This window comes from Syngnathus typhle, linkage group LG18 (genome assembly GCF_033458585.1).
Source record: "Syngnathus typhle isolate RoL2023-S1 ecotype Sweden linkage group LG18, RoL_Styp_1.0, whole genome shotgun sequence".
Taxonomy (NCBI): domain Eukaryota; kingdom Metazoa; phylum Chordata; class Actinopteri; order Syngnathiformes; family Syngnathidae; genus Syngnathus; species Syngnathus typhle.
In genome coordinates, this window is record NC_083755.1 from 3,623,015 (window position 1) to 3,643,415 (window position 20,401).

At 47.7% G+C, this 20,401-nt stretch overlaps 1 protein-coding gene across 29 annotated transcripts in view; it reads left to right on the forward strand.

Moving 5' to 3' along the window:
- The first annotated feature begins 603 nt into the window (after positions 1-603).
- Positions 604-20,401, forward strand: part of tcf7l2 (transcription factor 7 like 2) — a 59,699-nt gene continuing 39,901 nt past the window's right edge. For 4 of the 29 annotated variants that reach the window (XM_061264304.1, XM_061264305.1, XM_061264309.1 and 1 more), the window contains exons 1-3: positions 612-1,389; positions 1,599-1,665; positions 1,789-1,913. In XM_061264304.1, coding sequence (XP_061120288.1) covers positions 1,201-1,389; positions 1,599-1,665; positions 1,789-1,913 — 381 coding nt within the window. In that variant the 5' untranslated portion in view covers positions 612-1,200. Of the gene's footprint in view, positions 1,390-1,598; positions 1,666-1,788; positions 1,914-20,401 lie in introns of all 29 variants that reach the window. The other 25 variants (XM_061264308.1, XM_061264314.1, XM_061264318.1 and 22 more) reach the window with 17 other exon arrangements.

A 20,401-nucleotide genomic window follows, 5' to 3' on the forward strand; every position in this document is an offset into this window, starting at 1 on the left:
TTTTAAATATGCATTTAATTTCCAAATTATAATTCATGTGCATATGTTTAAACAATTCTCTTTTGTTAACCTTTGGAGCGAGAAGGTTGCAAAATGGTGCCAAGTAAAGAAAAAAAAAAAAACCCAAGCATGCACGTTTCTTCTTTTCTGAATGTGCTGCAGTTTCATTTTTGTCCAGTCCACCTGCAGAAGATGACGATACAAAATGGAATTTAAACTAAAGACTTTGAGCAGCCGTGAGGAATTCAGGATAGTCCCACAGGACATCTCACCTGCCACTCAGGAAGGGTGCAACATGGGGGGAAAAAAAAGAATCTCTGTGAGGAAATGTTACCTAATATGATGAAAAAATAGATCAGTGCACACCAAACAAGGGTTCATCGTGCTTTTTTTTCCCTCTTCCTTTTTTTCCAAGCAGGCCTTTGAGAAGGTGAAATATTTAAAAATGTAAATATATGTGAGGGTGAGGGAATGGTGAAGCTCGTTCTTGTTTGAGCCCGCCCATGTGTGCTTTTATTATTTTTTTCTCATGTGTGCAACAACTCCTTTTCTTTTTCCTGCAGTGTTGCCTTCACTGTCCTGTCTCACATGCTCCATCACAGCCGGCTTCCTCTCTCTCTCCCTTTCTCCCTCTCGCTCTCTCTCTCTCTCCTCCTCTTTTCTTTTTTTTCTATTTATGAAAACGTCACTTCAAGTCCCTCCCTGTTTGAATCTCATTAGTTTCTTGTGTGTTTCTCCCTGTCAATAATCCCGAATCCAGACTCTCTCTATTTCCATCCCTCTCTATCTGTCAATCAGCGCCGCCTTTGAACTGAAAACCACTCCGACCAACTTCAACTCTCTCAATCCGAGCACCGCGGCTCCTTCTCCGGCTTCCCCTTTTCCACCAAGAGCGCCCTTCTTTTTTTCTTTTTGGGACTTTTTTTCTGTGGGACCGCGAACGCCACACGCTGTGTGTCTCTGCGTGCGGGTGCGTGCGTGTGTGTGTTTTTTTTTCCCCAACTGGAGGGGGGCAACGCCGCCAACGACACCCCCGAAGTCGCGGAAAGTGGCACTTTTTTCGACGGCGAGGGGTCCTTTTTCGAAAAAGAGCAAAAGTTTCTCCTTTTGGAGATTTTCCCCCCACCACCACTACCGAGAGCAGCAGCAGCAAGCTAGCCGCCTTTAGTGAAGCTCGTGGGGGGGAAAAAGCGCAGCGACATGCCGCAACTTAACGGCGGTGGAGGGGACGACCTGGGCGCCAACGATGAGATGATCTCCTTCAAAGACGAAGGGGAGCAAGAGGAGAAAATCTCAGAGAACTCGTCGGCCGAAAGGGATTTAGCGGACGTCAAGTCGTCGCTCGTCAACGAGTCGGAAACAAATCAGAACAGCTCGTCCGACTCGGAGGTAAGTTTTGGAGCTGCACGCAGCTGCACCGCCGCCACCCCCCCGGACAACTCCGAGGCGAGTGGCCGCCGCCTGCGGCTTGTGAGGCGGCTAAATCGTAGCGAAAGTTGTGCCTCGGGGCCCCGCTAACGCAATTTCTGTGTTTCACTACTGTTTGGTTTTTACTTTTGTCGTCCCCCCCCCCCCCACCCACGCCAACCTCTCTCAAGGCGGAGAGACGGCCTCCGCCGAGGTCTGAAACTTTCAGAGACAAAACGCGAGAAAGTTTAGAGGAAGGTGAGTTCTTGGTTTCCATTTGAGACACCCCCGCGGTTGTTTGTGTCTTTTGGGTTATTGTTAAAAAAAACTTTTGCCCCTTTCTTCTTTTTCTTTCTGCCTCAACCACAACCGCCATGTTAGCAGCGAAAAGGCAAGATGGAGGGCTGTTCAAGAGCCCACCGTACCCGGGCTACCCGTTTATTATGATCCCCGATCTCAGCAGCCCCTACCTCCCCAACGGATCACTTTCCCCCACAGCACGCACAGTAAGTTGACCTCTTTATTTTCGGTTGTTTTCCCTGCAACACACCGACGCGACACGCGGGCGAGCCTTTCCACCGGCGGCCGTCTCCGGGAAGGGTGCAAAAGTGCAAATGTATTGCAAAAGTCGAATTTTTGCCACTGTCCGTGAAGTGTACAGTTGGCGCGGCTGTCATCGCTGCTAGCATGCTAAGTGGCTAACGTAAAATGGGCAATAAGTTCAAAGTCAAAGTCTGCTTGCTGTGCATATTTAATTTTATGTGTTAATAGTCATCGTTATTATTCGTGATTAAAAGATAATAATAATCACAATTGCAATGCACTTCTTTAGTTAATGAATGATGCATTTGGCTGGTGTTTGTTCAACCCTCATCAAAAATGCCCTTTTTTCCTCCACAATGTGAAAGCTGCACCAATGAAATATGCAAATGAGCTGCAAGTGTGCAGCTATTTGCATGTGCCCAAAAATAATAATAAGAGGAGGTAAAGGGCTTATCCAGCCATTTTGATTGTTTTCATTCATTCAGAGGATTGTTTCTATTTTATTCGGTGACGTCGAGCATCTGCAAATGTAAAGTTCATCAATAAATTCACGTTATTTATTTAGCCGAGCTTTAATTATGCACCTCGTCGATTCCCACCGGGGCTCCGGCAAGCCTTAAGCGCCGTTACCCCCCTTCACCCACTTTCCTCCTTTTTTACACGCTCCCCTTATTTTATTTTAAACGTTTGCAATTACAAGTGGAGTGCTTTAGGACCTGTCATCTCATTTTACAAGGTTAAGGCGAAGGCGAGGCATTTAGGAAATTGGAACCCTGCAAGCCGCAATACACCCCGCACCCCCCTTTTCTGCACCACCTATTTTGTTTCCTCCATTTTCTATTGTGCGCACCTTGTAAATGAATATTTGTAACATGAGGGTAAAATTGTTGCTCCCTGCTCTTATTTTTTGTGAAATCATTTACTGTATTTTCTCATCGAAAAGAAAAAATATTTTACTTGACCACACCCCTTTTCTTTTTTAATCCATCGCCGCTTGTCATTTATTGTCATTAAAAGCGACACATACGCGCACCAATGTCAAGCACGAGGAGTCCCGTGACGACGCGTTGCACTTTGCTCTTTTGATTCCACCTTGGCGTCATCTTTTTTTTATACCCCCCCATTATCCCTTATTGCGATTTCCCATTTAAAAAAATGTGATTCACTCGAAAGGAGCATCTCCAATTTAAAAATGTTCTCAATTAAATGTCGCTACATTTTAAATTCGCTTGTTGAAATGTCCGTAAATAAAAAAGTGTTAATTTCACACAACTCTAAATTTGAAGGCTATGAAAGAAAAGAATATGGTGGAAGCATAGAGAGTTTTGTTTTCTTGCATTTTATCAAGGTGGGTCTAAACAAAATGTCTGCGCTCGTGCCTGCAGATAGTCTGTAAATAACGCTCCCCCCCCAACACGCACCCCGCTGTGTCCAAGCCATTAGCGTCTTTGAAGTGGTCGGTGGCTCTAATATCAATTTATTCGACTCCGAGTCGCCATTAATAATTCACCTGGACATTGATTAGCTGTCTGTTAGGCGGCAACTCGCAACCATGATGGAGGGAAAAAAGAGGATTCGGATTTGGGCGTCTTTTGTTTTTTTAAAGCTGAACGGCAGGGGGGGGGGGGGGGTTAACATCATTTGCGTGACCTCTGGCGGGAATTTGTTTAGCCAAGGAAAGCCGAGTCCAAAGAAGCTGACAACTTCGTGCCATTGAAGCATTTTTACGTGTTCAGTCGTGGACAAAAAAAAGCAACTTGCTGGGCTGCACTCGGCCTTTTTTTAAATTGAATTTTTATTATTATAAATGGTGCGTCCGTGTGGGCTCACGTGACCTCAACAGGCAGATGCCCCCCATCCGTCCGTGTTGACCCACCCCTTGGAGGTTTGGCTACGGGAATGTATTCGCATGAATAAAAATAGCTTGTCCGCTTTTTTTTTTTTTTTAAACACACCCCGTTTCTTATTTTCTTCATTTGAATAATGCATGTGGCTTTTTTTTTTTGTGGTCCCCAGCAACACGCGACGACGGGATCCTTTTGTATCCGTTCTAATTGGCGCTTGGAGCCACGGTATCTCAGCTCAACATGGCGGCATTGTCGTGACAACAATGCGTCATCGTATGGATTACGTTTGTTTGCCCTCCTGTAAATGGATTTTTTGGGGGGATTTGAAGGATTGCGTGTGTGTGGGTCGGGTGCCGGTGGCTGCTCGACACCTTATCAAATTGGCTTTACATGCTAATGGGGTCTAATTGGTGTCTGCAGGGGAGTTGGGGGGGAGCGTCAAAACCGCGCAAAGTTGCAGAGCCCCTTTTGTCTTGCAAATCACTTTTGTTGACAAAAAAAGTACGGCGGTGGAAGCTTGGACATTTTTTTTCCCCTTTTCCACGTCTCGTAAAATCTGCTTTGCATTTGACGAGTTAACTTTGGGTGGTGGGGGCAGCGGGGTCTGGCACACGTAAACGCCGGGCCTGCGAGACATTAGCGGCCTCGCATTCTCTCGGCTTAATTAGTCCAAAATGTAATTGTTCACGCTCTGCCAACAGCGAGGAGAGAGAGAGAGCGCTACAATTCTTTTTTTTTTTTATGATTTTTTTTTTTTTAGCAAAACAATAAATCACTCGCATATTTGCGCCGTGATTCACGTGGAGGCTCGACCTCTCCCCGGCTCGACATGTGGTAAATTGTGAAGTCAATGAATCGCAGATGTAGGGCTGCAGGAGGGAAAGGCGGGGGGGCATACATGAGGGGAGTTTGGAGAGGCAGTACAGTAAGCTTTTGTCAGTGCCTGGCCAATGAATGGGAAAGATTCTTGCCGTAAATATTTACCGACAAGATGTGTGTGTGGAAGTTTTTTTTTTTCTTCTCCCCCATCATCTGCTCGCGGAGCTTAATTGTCTCATTCGGAGGATGTTGGCGGGCTGAGCTGTCATCGTCTAAAATATTTAAAAATAAAAATGTGCATGTGTTTGCCATCAGATTTTTAACTGCTGCTAAAAAAAAGAGATGGGGAGGGGTGGGTGAATTCAGCATGTCAGGTTTGGATTTTTTTTTTTTAAAATGAACTTTATTGACGCTATTGTTTTAACATCTTGACATAATTTTTAGTTTTGTCGACAGGCTTGCACAAAGGCATTGGTTGAGCAGCTGTGCGCTAGTAAGCCCCCTGCCTGCCCCCTTTTTAGTGTACCCCCCCCTCTTCTTTCAGCTGCACTCCCCAAACCACCCACCCTCCCGCTCTCGCTTGCTCCTTCTCCCGTGCATTTCTATAGCCACCGTTGCAGCAGCACACAAAGATAGCACTGTACATTGAGAGCGCCAACTTTTGTCATCCTGTTAAATATAGGTTCCATCCCCCCCAACCGCCCCCGCCACCCCGCAGGCTGTTAAAGCCGTGCGTGTTTACGTACCTCCGTTTTCTTTCATCCATCTGTTGAATCTGCAGTCAAAAGTTTTCGGTTGAGTGAGCGAGCGAGCGGGTCTCTAACTTTACCTCCCCTCACCTTGAATGCGAACTTGAAGCGGGCCCAAGAGATCACTATCAAACTGCTCGTCAATCGCGTCTTTCTGCCAGGGTCGCTCCCGAGCGCCCCTTAAGCGCTGACGCCGCCGCAAACTCGCAGTGGTGGTTTGGAGACTTGCTCGAGGTTAAATTCAAGTTCACTTACATGAACTGAAATGTGACAAGTACAAAAGTTGCATTTTCTTTGTTCCCCAATTGGGTGGGAGTCTAAATCCACCGTTTTGGGGTTGCTTGTGGTTAAAATTCAAGTTCATTCACACGGGGGGGGGGAGCAGTAGAGTGGGAGGGAAAGCGCAAGAAAGCGGGAAATGTGTGGGAGTGGGGGCGGGGACGCCGCCAAAGCGGTTTCAGGGGGCAGCGGCGTGGGGCGGCGGGGTCACGCTCACAAAAGCCGCCTGAATAGAGTGCGTCATTGCTTTTAATGGCGGGCTAATGAGAGCGGCCCGGTTCCATGTCCAAGCATCATCGATCATGCCACGTCCAAAATATTCCAATCATTTTTCTTGACCTACTTTGGCAGCACGGGATTTGTGCTCCAGATAAAAATAATGTCGTCTTCACAACGTTTCTCACCTATTTTTAGTATGTCCGTCGGCATCTGCGCTGCCAGTCATTTTTCTATGCTTATAATTTAGATGTGCCACTTTCATCTCTTGGAAATGGGCTTCGCTGCGTACTAAATGCAGATGAAACTCCGGCCTGTGTATTTTTAATCTACTAATTAAACTTTTAATTGCTCGGAGGAGTTATGTACAAGTGTGTAAAGAAAAGAAAAAAACCTCGGCGCGAGGGCACTAATGAGGCGATCCGCCATGAAAGGTGGTCGACGCGTAGCCACATGTTAAAGGTGAGGGAGATTTGCCAGCGCGCGCGGCAATAAATTCATCTGCTAATCTACGGATTATGGCAGGATTTGCACGTTAAAAGACAGGAAAAAGTTTGCGCCACGACTTGGAAATGCAAAAGGATAATAAAGTAAACCCCCTTAGTCTGGAAGAGTGTTCGATTTTCCTGTGTTTTTTTTTCTCTTAATCCCTTCCCTCCCTCCAACGAACAAATTCCAGCGGAAAAGTAGATTAAGAGTAAATTCCAATGTTGGCTCCTAAAGCAGATGTTGGGAACCTATTTACACAATAAAAGGGACGGACAGCTGTCAACTTGTGTACAGCTGCAGATAACGTGAACAGCTCGTTGTGGCCCGAGCACGCCAATCCTTGGAACGAAGGAAATGGATTAAGATCGCTAAGTGTTTATTTTTTTGTCACGTTCACTGATGCCTTAGTTAAACTTCCAATTAGTTTTTCCCACAGCCATCTCAAAGTGAATGTTAGCATTATGCTAGCTTTTTTTTGCAGCATGAGATGATAAACGTTAAACACCATCAAATGTCGGCCGAGCTAGCCTCAGTTTGTTCATTTCGAGGTCCAGATAACGCAAATCCAGTCACTATTTCAATCAATGGAGGCCGTCCAGCCGACCCGAGTTGTCACTTTATTCATTTGGACAAATTGCATCACCCATCAGGCGGAGGTCAATTCCAAAATTGAGCAAATTGACTCGCAGCATCAAGTGAATTGTCAATTGTCCTCCTTCCCTGGAGGGCTCAAGCGACCACCGCCATCCAGCCAATAGGGACGGACGGACGGACGGAATGATTGACAGGGAGAGCGGAGTAGGCCGCCAGGTGGTTTGGCACTTTTGAGGCGGAAGACCATGCAATCTAGTCACCCTGAAATGACTTGTTTGATTGGAGTAATGACCAGTCGGACGCAGCGGCGTGCGGCTTTCACCGCGTTTCCGTCATTTGTCTCGCTGCAGGCCCGAGACGAGCCATGCCGAGCCCAAACGATGACGGATATATTGGCTCTCCTGCGTAAAAAGAAAATAAATAAAGAAAGAAAACCCCGCAGATCTTTGAGTTTCCGCACCTTGGGCTATATCTTCCGTAATGACGCGTCTGGAAACAAAAAGTTTGACGTTCCCAAGTGGCAATTTCTTTTCCTATCTGAGGGAGTGGGACACAGAATTTTTTTGGTTTAGTTTGGAAGCCACATAAGCGGATCAACCCCTGTCGAGGTCCAAAACGAACACCGCAAAATGTATCGTTGCTGATGCTATCCGCTCAGGACAAACTCTGAAATAACGCAGTGTTCCGAGTCTGGACACACAAATGTGAGCCGTTCCGCTTAAGTGGCTTAACATCATAAAATCAACGTCTCCGATAGGAAGGTATTTTAGGTCCAAATCTATCGGCACGCAATCCAAAGGTTGTCTTCCGATACTGCCTATGAATCAGAAACCGCCGCCCCCATAATGAAAGTTGAGATTAGAAGTTGGCATCCCCGTGTCGCGATGGCCTGTGTGTCATGTGATGCACGTTGCAGTGCCCTTTAGAATCTGCAGGCTCCTTATCTTCACTTTTTACAGCCCTTTCTATCTTTATTGCCCGTCACACTTGTTCATATTTGGAATATCAATAAAGATAAGTCGTCCGCTTCGTGACAAAATGTGGAGGAGAAGACTGGCCGGGTCATACCTCGCTGGCTCGCTTTCGTTGGCCTCATCCCCCCCCTGTCTGGCACGGCCCAGGCAGCAGCTGCACAAGAATGCCATGGACGCTGTTTGAACAGTGGCTTGCCTCAGGAGCGTAGCGCAGGGAAGGAAGTAGCTGCATGTTTACACAGTTGAATTGTCCTTTGCCCTCCCCCTTCCTCCCCCCCTCTAGTGTCTAATGCACTTCTGTTCAAACATTCCCAAGTGTTGAGATGACCCCGACTGAACAAGTGCTCAATGCCTGCCTAGCGCTCTGTCTGGATGTTTGGCTGAACGGAGGCATGTACTTTCTGGACTGCGCTAGAAAGGCTGCGTGTTTAGAGACAGATGAAGCGACGACGCGTTGTCCGACAAGGACCCCGACATTGACATACGGCCCAGTCGTCAAGCTAATTGTTGTTTGAATTAGCCGTTATGATCCGATGACAAATGTCTCGCGCGCTGGCCGCCAGAGCGGAAAATGTTTCTAGGGGATTGGCATGATCTTTTGCGAGTGTGTAAACCTGGCTTCAACAAGATGGATAAATGCAATTATTGGGTAGACCTGGAGTGGAGGAAATCCATTTAAAGCCCGTAAAGCTCAGCAGGATCCGCGCTTAATTCATTTGGCCAATTTGCGGGGTGATGTACGAGTGTCAGGGCACATTAGTCAGGCTGGCCGAGAAGTGTGTGTGGCGGATCACCGGTGCGGACGGACGTGGCGGCCGCGTAGAGATTACGGAACGCGAGTTGCTCGAAATTTACTTGGTGGACAAAACAAATGAAGCTTGGACACGGAAGTCACAAAAGATGCAGTGTGTGCACCGTGCGGGATTGCATGGCCAATGAGGTGGGGAGACGCGGCGGCGGCAGTCCGGCGCACGCCTGAGTGAATCCAAGCCCCATTTACCGCGCTCAATCAGGTGCCGTCGTCTCTAGCCTACCCCGTGTGTCCAAGCCCAGACAAAGATTTTTCTGTCACCAGATCGCATCTCAAGATAAAGCACTGCCATGAGAAAATTGCTCTTGTGGTGATGTTGATGTCAGGGAACGTTGCATTCCTCCTTCCCCAGCGTACTGAGCGATGCTGACGTTACGTTTATCGTCCGATCGGAAAGGTTGTCTCACTCGTCAACGATACGCTGATGGTGGAAATTTGCTTCGTCTGCTATTGTTTCGCCAGAGTAGACTCACTCGACGCTCGCTAGAGCTGAGCGCTATGCAAAGACGGCGGTTAGCGTAGTTGAGGGAAGCGTGGTTTAAGCCAGCGTCTGACTATCAGGCATGCGACAAAGCCCTCTCTGGCTACGATGCCGCCGCATAAGTGGTTCACATCATTCTGAAGTGGCTCTTGTCAGGTTTGGACGCAGAGTGCGCGTGTTAGCATTTGTCACCTGACAGAAATGCGGCCGGGCCGGGTGTGAACGCCGAGGCTTATCCGAGACAGGTGCCGGTGCTGGGCCTCGGCAGCTGGAGGAATGACTTAAGGCTCGGGTCAAGTTCGGGTTAGAGGCCTAGGCTTGAATTCCCCTCTTGACCGGGAAGGAGACTCGTTGAATGGCGGTGGCTGAAACGAGCTGAATGCGCCTTTCTCAACCAGTGAGCATCTTTTGGTCACAGTCTTAGTCCCAAATACGGTCAGTAGGATCCAAAACCAGACTGAGTCGATTTTTATGCCGTGTTGTAGTTTGCATGCAAAACTATGACAGTGGCAGTAAGTTTTGCTTCGTTTGTCAATTTCCTTGGGAAATTTGAATTCCTTTATCACTGGAGATTCTGTTGTCATTCTTGAGCTACAATAAAACATTTCAAACATTTTTCAACACCTTGTCACGCAACCCGATCAACCGCCCTGTGGGAATTTACAAAGCGTCTCGCTGATGCTCATTTGAACTATTTGTTATGTGCCAAAAACGAAAGAGTCAGATTACCGTCCAAATATCCATGTAGGTGAGACGGTGATTCTGTTTGAATTAATACTAGCAGCTCGGTTATCTGACCTTTAGACCCGAACTTTATATTGTGCCCTGAACAACACTGCGTTCTTTGAATAGAAATTTGGCATGACGGCAACACAAACATGGAACACATTAGCAATGGAGCGAAACTGCAGCGTAACGGTCTATGGGCTACCACAGGAAGTCTCTTTGGGGCACTCCACCTCATCCTGGCGAGTGAAAATCCTGCGCTGTAACTTTGCATGTGCATATGTCATCATCCCCCCCCCCCCCCATTCGGCTGCTAACTCCCGCCCAAAGTGCTTGCCCAATCTCCAGGGAGAACAACTGTTTCAGCAAGAGGAATTCCCTGCCCTGACTGGGAAAAGGGAGAACTTGTGGAAGTTTTCTATACGCTCCAGCGGATCGTTTTACATCGGCGGACCAGTCGTCTTTACACAACTGTTCCCAGTTAGTGGCGGGATGCCAGTCCTACTTTGGTCGCCAGTTGGACAAATGTTTTTCACTACCGCTGGATTTAGTTTCACACTATGCAGCTCAGTTGTGAAGGTATTCAAGGGATCATTTTCAGTGTCTCAAATAGGGATTATAGGGAAAATTTCAAAACGTCACCTGGAGAACATGCAGGGAATTCTGAATGTATTTTTGGCCAGTCAGCACAGATAAGGCAGAAAGAGCCCCCCCCCCGACCCCCCCTTCTGGCTTTGGAGCGACAACAAAATGACAAAACCGTCGATGAGAGTCTCCTTTGTTGGCTCCTCGGTGAGGTGACGAGATGCGGTCAGAGACGCCAGAAAAAGTCAACCTCTAATTGCTTCCAAATGATGATTGAGGCATCAGCATGGGTGGATGCTGCCATGGGATCGCTTCCACTCTGGGGTTTGGAGCTGGAAGGAGTGCAGCCCACTGGGATTGCTCCCCAATGACAAATGGTTGTCATAAAATAGACCCCCGTTGCCACAGAAAACCCAACTTTTCTTGGCATACGTTGTGGAGACAATATTTTCTTCATGTTTGGAAGCGGTCTTGCCGTGTGGTTTCCTCGCATGGGCTGCCTGGAGCCGACTGCTTCCACATTAGCCTTCTGCTCTGGTTTTAGTTTCAAGAAAAATACAGCTTGTGTATTTTTCTTAATACCGCAGCGATCAGTGCCAAATTTCCCCACACAGTCATCCCCTTGTATTCTCAACTCTTTTGCGAACTCAGTCCCAAACAAGAGGCACACCTGCCCCTGTCACCCACTGCTGCCTTTCACCCCACTTGTAGCGGACCCATCCAGTACTCGCCTCGCTTTTCGGCGTGCCGCGATTTAGCAAATCAAGCCAGTAATGATTCAATTGGGCATAAAGTAATTGCGAGGCGGCCTGCTTGCCATCTGTCCGTTGAGATTAATACTCTGTGTAATTAAATGTGACCTTGGGGGAGATGACCAGATTTAAAGTTTGAGAAGAAATACAGAGCTATAGATACACTGGATGATTTTCCACCCTGCCTAAGAACGGTGGCGAGGTTGAGACTGAAGATTGACAGTTCGTGCGGGGTGTTGATAGCCTCGACGTCAACTGCTGTTTTAACTCTTATTTTATCTGTGGTTTTTGTACGGACTCCTGAGCTTTGGACAGCATCCAGAGACTACAAGGCCTGCTTCTCCTCAGCACTCCTGCGGGGTCGGCGTAAAGGACCCTGCAAAGCTCCGTTATTGGATTTCAGGCCTGATCTGGTTGTTTTTGCAGCGTAAACAGGACATTAAAGACAGGGGGGTGCTCGGGGGTGGGGGGAGATGGTGAGCTAATGAGTCTTTGTGTCAGTGTGAGCGCGGCGGGGGGCGGCTGTGCTTGGAGTTTTCAAGCCTTATCCCCTGCATCCGCCATCGCGGTGACACGCAGTGAAGAAGAGGAGCCTCCACCCCTGCTCTCGTCAACAGAAACAACAGATCTGTAAAAGACATTAGTATGGTTCAGTCTGTGCCTTGCAATACTTCCGCACAGTTCTTCTGGGGAGGAACAACATCCCTGTCTCCGCCGTACTAAAATAACCATTCTAATTGCTATGGCTGTGTTATGGTGCGGCCACCTCATGGCAGGGAGGCCCGATTGAGGTGGCATCGACTGATAGGGGACAGGGCGATGAGCTCCTGACTGACCTCCAAGGAACTTGCTGGAACGGAGCGCTACTGTTAGCACTCCCCTCGGTCCAACTTGAGAGATGATTGAAGGTGTAAATCCATCCATCCATCCATTTTCTTGAGCTGGAGTCTATGAACTGAGAGGTGGCTCACACCTTGGTCATGTTGCCTGCCGATTGGAGCGCACTTATTAACAAACGACCAGGACTATTTATAGTCAATGATGCTACACTACCCTGAGAAATCTCACCCAAGCACAGAGTTGAACCCCAAACCTCAGGGGCAGACGTCCTGACCTCTATACCACTGTGCCGCCCAAGGTGTAAATCAGATCAGCATCCCATCAATTCAAGCTAAACATCTGCCCAGCATAGCTCTTCTCAACTTGTCTCTGCCAGGCATCTACCCTTCAAACTGCCTTGGAAGAAGACAATACTCCAATTCCAGCAGCCGGAAATCCCTCCCCTGCCATCCCTCTCTCAGTATGTGCTCTGATTACCTCTCCAAACTGGCAATAAGTTGATTGCTTTACAGAGATGATGTAAGCCTCAGCCCTAGGGTACATCAGGTTGGATTTCTTCTTCTTTATCTTGTAAAGCCTAAATTAACAGCTGGTTTGGTCTGAGTTCTCCCGGATCTGACTAAAGGATTAGGCTCGGTTCTCATGCGAGTCAATCCAGTTTGATTTATTGCAGGTCTATCAAAAAAAAGATCAATGGGAGTCCTTTTGAAAGTAAATCCTTAATCGCTCTTTGCACTTACGTGTCATCATAGTGATTTTTTCTCTCTCTCGTTTCCCATTTCTCACTCCCTCATTCGTATTCTTTCCATACACCTTGTCTGCACCCCGCCCCCCCTTCTCCGACACCACACCTTCCCCCAATAGTGATCCGCCCCACCAACAGTATCAGGGTAGCTAGATAGATTTTTTTTTTTTCTTCAGCTCTCATTAGTGAGCCGTTCAGGCAAGGCAGCTCCAAATCGGACGTTAGCATTCCGTGGCCGTGCTCGCAACCTTTGTGCTGCTCTTGTTTTGTCTTCACTGAAACTTTCCTGTATTAAGCCCGTCGCTCATGCCGGGCTTGGTAATAAGGAAGTTGAAGAATTTATGTGTTTGGTTCTTCTAACCTCTGACTCTGTGATCCATATTTATGAACACAAGGCTGAAATGACAATGCTTCAGAAAAAAAAAAAAAGGTTCCGGGTGGGATGCTTGGTTCCCTTGGTTATTTTGGATACTTTGATTTTCGTCCAGTTTGGTTCGGTTCAGTACGGTACACATTTTTTTAAGACTATCACATAGCCGACGCGGCAAACACAACCCAGATCAGTATTCAGTGTCATGCTTTTAAGAAACATGACTTCATAAATCCAGTGCAGGGAGGCTTGATATGACCTCACCGTCCAAGCGTGGGAATGTGTCCAGTCGCTCGTGTTGACGACACCGTCCTTAATGATTTGAATGGTTCCTAAGGATCCTGTTTTCAGATTGTCCGGCAATCGTTCACACATCCCGCGCCACGAACCGATAGGTCGGAATTTATTTGCCAGAAACGATCCGGGCTAAATTCAGGTGTGTCACGCTGGCACGCTCGGTCGGCCCAGCTGACTGGCACATAGACCCGGCCGGGGTTCTGCAGGGGTGGGGTGAAGCGGGCTGACAGGATACGTGGGAAGGAAGGGGCTTGCTGTCAGCCAGCTGGACCTCTTAATCCCACAGCCTTGGGGAAAGGGTGTGTGTGTGTGTTTTTGTCTCCTCGTGTCAATTCTAACACACACCTCTCGCAGTACTGCGGCCCAGCTGAGTCCACGTGTGTGTGTGTGTTATTGCCCCACTAAGACCATGGCTTGTTTACCGTAGTCCTGCTTTCTAACGTCTCGCAGCACTGGAGGTGAATTATAGAAATTATTGAAAAAAAAAAGAAGATAATTGTTTACTCGACCGTCGCCGTGTCAACGCATTTTGGCACGTTGTAACCAAGAAGCCACTCTCATCCAATTCTTCTTGTTTACCTCATCTTTAGCAACATTTCTTCCTTCTTGTATCACTATTATTGTTATGCTATATATTTTTACACTCTCTCTCTTTGCATATATTACAAGCTTGCAGGCTAAGAGCTCGGGACTTCCCCACACCACACACTCCAAGCGTTTGATCGCTTGCTTTGGAGGTAACATCAAACGGCGCAGTGCAGAAAGGCAGCTACTACTGTGAAGTTCAATGTTCAACTTGATGGCTTGGCTGAGGGCTTTTCCCTCCCCACCACCTTCCCAACCCACCCCCTCACGCTCTCTCCTCCTCCAGCCTACCACCACCACGCCGCTCCCTCGATCCCTCTGCTGCATCTCTCAGCTGACAAAAAAAAAAGCCAACACAGTTTGCAGCCGATTTTTATTTATTTATTTATTTTTTATTACCTTCAACCTCACCTCTATAGCGTTGAGGTTGTGCGATTGCAAGACCTCCTCCCCACCTAAATTTCAAGAGTACACAAAGGTATTGCTGTCTGACCTTTCTGGTTAGAAAGTGCAGCCTCCTCGTGTATATTTCAGACGGTTGCATCAATGCCAAGCGTGAGTGAGTGAGGCTTGCTGCAGGAGGGGAACGGCAACATACTCTTATTCGGGGAATTCATCTTCCCCGTGTTTAACTTGGAAGACTGTGACTGACAATTGCACTAGTGGTCCACCCCAAAATCAAAATCGTACTTGTGAGATGTAATGATCTCCATCCAGGCTGTCGGTGCGCGTTAGCGCCCGGCTTCCCTCGCCCCCGGAGCGAACTGTTCCCTTGCTAATAGATGCAAAATTAAGCTGATCAATAGATGGCCTGAGCTCATTATTGACACGTTATCTTCGGCGTGGGATTTTTGGCCGGGGGGCAGGTGTGTGTGTGTGTGTCTGGTTGACAATGCAGAGCGTGAAGATACAAAAGTGGGAGGGGGCGGGATAATATTTACATGAGTCCATTAGCCTCGCACAACTATCGTATGAAATCCTAAAAGGAATCTTATGTGTTTATAAATCCATAACTTGGAGCTGTCTTTGGAACTTGAGTCGCGATCCGCCATTTGTGATAAATATTCCGAGCTGGACTGCTTCCAGGTGCACAAACAGGTGCCAAAGAGACCCAAAAAATCTGGCTGGGTTGCTTTTGTGAGGATTAATTGCCTGTGTGTGTGCGCCGTCTCTCCTGCGTGATACTTTGGGATTGATGAATATGTGTAGGTGGATTGTTGCGATAGCGCGGCGGCGTTCCCGGCGAGTCGGAAGTCTTTGTTGAAGCCTGAGAGTGCACACATTGTCTCCCCGGTGAAGAACGGCTTCCTTATATTCCGTCTGCCGTTTAACTAATTCACAGCGAACTCGCAGAACAAAAAGGGAAAGAAAGAAAAAACACACAGAAAAAAACATCAAGGGCAGCTCTCCTCGTAGCGCTCTAACAAATAACGACATTCTCCGGCAGCGCTGCATAGTTCACACCCTCGGCTCAGCTCGGTTGCCGCTTCACCTTTTTAACTGTGAGGGTTGCCTGACCTCCTTCCAACCTGCCTCCTGGCCTTGCCAAAAAGAGGCCTGCAGAAGGACCCACACCAATTGGTATTGATAAATCACACCGAGAAAAGGTTTTATTGAAATTCAGGCAACGTCACTAAAGTGCAGCGGTGTTTGGGACACTTGGAATCCATGTGTGACAGGCTCCGAACGATGGAGGCGGACCGGTAAATCTAGTTTTGGTGGCGTGAGCGCTGGTTGATAGCCAATTACACGATGACGGGGGATCGTTCATCGTCACGGGATCCTTTTGAACGACCTGCTTGTTGACCGCAAATGTCTCTAGCGCTCGAGCCAAAAGGACAGAAGACTTGAGTGTGATAATTATTATGATTGTTTCTTTTTATGTTTGGCCAACTTTTTGAAAGAGATTGTCACGTCTATGTTAGCTAGCAGGATTTTCCAAAACCTCGTTTGTTGGCCTTATTGGTTTTTCAATTGCGGTTTGTTAAGTAGCACAATCGGGCAAATCTTTTAATCAGCACCTGCAATTATTCCAAAAACCTTTCATCCCTGTTGGTGAATTATTTGTGCCAAAATATTTTGAAAAACATTTGTTAGTTTGGATGACGGCCGAAATGTTTTTGACACCCATGTGGTTTTCGAGACCTACAAAGGCCAGCTCTGTTGGTGTAGGAAACGGCTTAAGGAAAGTGTCGCCCTTTGCTAAAGGCACCAGCCAAGGCCCGTTCATTAGTCAGGCTGATGGAAGCCTCGCCATCTCCTGCTAGCCCTCCATCCTCCCTGTCGCTATTTATAAAGCAGCCAAGATCCTCCGAATCGCACGGGATGAGGGAAGGAGGAGGGAAGAGTTTGAAGAAATGCAACACTGTTGATTCCTCTGAGGCTAATTGAGAAGGTGGTAGATTGCAATCAAGTCACACACGTTCTATCATTGCACCCTACACTTTGTGGAGTAATGGACTTTATTCACGGCCAGTCAAATCCGGTTCAACTATTTTTACAATTCTGAGGAGATCTTTTTCACCATGTCGCAATAATTACTGGCGAGCAGAAGTGATCTCCGGCGCCATTTTGTTGTTGTTGTTTTCAATCGCTTGCATTCTGTGGGCTTTTTTCTTTTTCTTTACAAAGTGGCGAGCAGTTACGCAATCTTCACCATTTACTGGCGACTCGGGTCGGTATTTGTCTAGCACAGTTGTCCGCACCTGTTAAGTCAACAGTAGAAGAGCCAAAACTGTATTTATCTCGCCAGCTCAGCAGGACAAACATTCACGACAGGATGGGCCGAAAGTCAAGTGTTTCTTGACGGAGTTTTAAAAGCACTAGATTGGGTCGAAAGGTCAGCCATCCATTTCACAAACGGATATTTCTGTACGTCGGTGGCAGTCAACAGTCGGATTCCAGACGACAAACGTAAACGACAGCAGCGGTGAATGAATATGTGAGGTCGAGCGTTGAGGTTGAACAACTTTACAAGTGTACTTTGACAAGCAAGCCTTAGTTTCAAGATGCAAGTCAAGTCTGTGTTTGGTAGCGAGACAGGAGAGGCCGCGTGGGCATCCCCCGTCGGAATACATGTTTATTTGTAAGAGTCAGGCTGAGCTCCTCCTGCAAGGAAGAAGAGAGTCTCTGAGCTGGTGCATTTTGGACCGGCACGGCGGCCCGAGCGGAACCCCTCCCCCCCCGAGTGGCTCCTGCTTTGGAGTAAGGATAGGCCCAGTGGACCCATTCCTACCCCGGGCCTTCCCGCATTCCACCTTTATTTTCCCGCTTGCGGAATGCCTCTGGCTATCAATGCAGGTGGGGTGTATTTTTTTCCCCTCCTTCTCTCCAATATTTACTCATAAAATGTGTATTAGCCAGACCAAAGCTGCCCGTGTTGTCCAAACGGTAGCTAGTTTTGTGTTGAATTTGCCCTGCTCTGTTCATCAAGTGAGTTCTGCCAAAACATCTGTATCTGACCGATTGTTTTTCAAGCGCGCCGGGATTTCAAAGAGGAAGAGTTAAGCTTCCCCTGACCTCTGTCTGTCGCCCCCCAAAATGAAGTGTTCCATCCTCAGCAACTGTTGTTTGCGTCTTGCCTTCCACCTGCCACTAAGGACGGACTCTCACTGCAAACAGATCAAGTGAAAAGGCGGCCTTGGATCAGATTGTAGTCAAACTGCCGGGGTTAATCCGTTAATCTCCGGGTAGTTTACTCGCACAGATTTTGTTTTTGCTTAATGGGCTTCTCTAACTCGTCTTTATCTCGTCAGACTTTAATAAAGCTCTTTAATGATTGGGTGTAATCTGCATGCTGTCCGCGCCATCTCCATATTTTGTTTCGTCCTCTTTGACCAAAGATGTGGCTTCCAGGTGTGCACAAATTTCCGAACAATCGTGTTTTGCGGGCCCCGTCTGACAGATGGCTTGGAGATCTGCGATACACAACAAACCCAAGCTGTTTGTCTGTTTATAACCCCCCCCCCCCCCCCTCTTGTGCAACCACCCAAATTTAACACAGCCTGTCCAACGGTCCTCCGCTGAATTTGAGTGCCACATCTAGAATTCTGCTCGTTTGATCCGTCCGGTGCCCTTAAGTTGCAATCCCGCAACCAACAAGCTGCGCTTTGGCTTCTGCGTCAGCCGTCATGTGATGCAATATATCAGATGGCTACTTGATTGATGGGTAGCTTGATGGAAAAGGTCTGGAAAAGTCCTGGTCTCTCTCCATGGACTTGGCCTTAACGGCTGGAACTTCGTTGACTTGTCATTCTTTTAGATAGATACACATTCAAAGACTATGGGTAGCTGGTTGTCGTTTCAAAGGAGTTTGCTCCATTTATATTCCGAATTTGGGGCGAAGTCCATCACTAATCTATCCTTAAGTAAAGTCATAACAAAACACTTCAATTTGGAGTCCTGTAAGAATTCCTGGAATTATTCCAACTGCAATCCCCTACCAAAAAGTTTTTGTTTGCCTGGGATGAAAAAATGTGACCCAGCAAGAGTTGAGTTCATCGCGGTACAATCATTTGGAGGACTCCGTTGTCTTTCACTTCATCAGAGACAATTGAGTCATTCAGGGGGGAGAGAAGGGTGGGCTGATTGGGGTGAAAAGGGGGCGGGGGGGACAATCTGGGTGGTTCTTACAAGGTGGGGGGTTGTCTGAGGGGTTGAGCGACAGCGGAGACCAGAGAGTTATCCTGGAACTCGCCAGCAATTTGTCACTTGGGAATGGCTCTTGAGTTACTCGGGAGGCCCCCTCATAGCGGGAGAGTTTTCAGGTCGCGGCGGAGTGGGCGGGGGCTTGGGACCAGCAGCGAGGGGTCAGAGGTTGTGGCCTACTCAAGCCCAGGCAGTGTGTCCGTTGATGGAGGGAAGAAGGGGGGGGCCGAGGACGGTGGGGGTGTTGCTCGGAAAAGACGTCGCTTGCCAAGGCTCCCTTTTCTTGGCAAAGCTGCAGGAGACATTGCACAGGGCCAGCTGAAGTGGGGCCACTTGTTAGCCCCCCACCCCACTCGACCCACTGCCACTCTTGTCACCTTCACGCTCCCTCGGAATGTTCCCTTCCTACAGCTGAGTTGACGTATTTGTGCGCATAGACTCGTCTTTGAGCGAGTTGGCTCGTTGCCGCTGTACGGCGGCACTTCTGCCAAATTGGACCTGGCAGATCCGCTCGGTCAACTAAAGCAAGTTACGTTCAGGGTTTTACGTTTCTGACCCCACATCGCTGAGAATCTGAACTATCGAGAGGCTCTAACGCACTTTTTAACGACTTCTAGAAAGATACAATCCACCCCAAAAAAGGTGACCTAGCAAGGGAGTGAATGCCGAACAGCAATGAAATTCAAGACATGAACGCACTTAAATATCTTTGGAAAACAGATAGGCGCACAATCTATTTACGTAACTTGTAATCTGATAATTGTGAATGTTTAGGATAGACAACTAATGTTTTCATGAGCTAGCTAATGTTTGTAACGTTGTTGCTCGGTGAAGGCAGACTCGCAGGAAAGCCTCACAAACACTTTTGAGAAAAGTCGGACAAATTAATTGGGGGAAATTTCGTTTTATTTGGAAAGACTGGTTAATGAGACATGTTCTCCGACCGCGCATCCAACATGGCGGCTTTTTTCCTCTCGGTCCGTCGTGGCAATTAACACCGGTTGCGTAGGGGGTCCATAAATCCTCAACTCGTTTTTACAACTGTTCTTTTTTTTCTCCCACATATAAACAAGCATAAAAAAAGCACTAAAATCTGTCTCGTGGTTCTAAATGAGTAGTGGAGAAACACCAGGCAGACCCCCCACCCTCCCCCTTGCAGGGGTTGTAACCGTGGTCATGGAGTCAATAACTCCCTCCAGCGTCGACCACTGGCAGGCACCCCGCGGTGAACTCTCCGCTAATTACCACTGATTTAGACACAGTCTCGGGAAGGGTCGTGACACGCGCTCTCGGACCAGCGCCGACTCAAACGCACACACATACACGCACGGACATGCATGCAAAGCAGCGGCCACCCAAAAGAGGTTTAGCGCACCAAAAAGGTAGGAAGAGTCGCTCCGATAGCATCTCTACCTCGAGCTAATTTCCTCATGTGGATGTCAGATGGTGGGAATATAGCCGACAAAAAAGCCAGTGTGCTAAACCAAACAAAAAGGTTCTCTTCTAGCAAACGAAGAAACCCAAAGTCATAAAAAGTCGGTGGTCTTCTTGTTTTCAGCCGAAATAAAACTTTTTTTGGAATATCAATAAAGAAGTAGTTGTTTGACTTTGTCCCATTTCAAAGAAAGCGACGGAACCTAAAAGC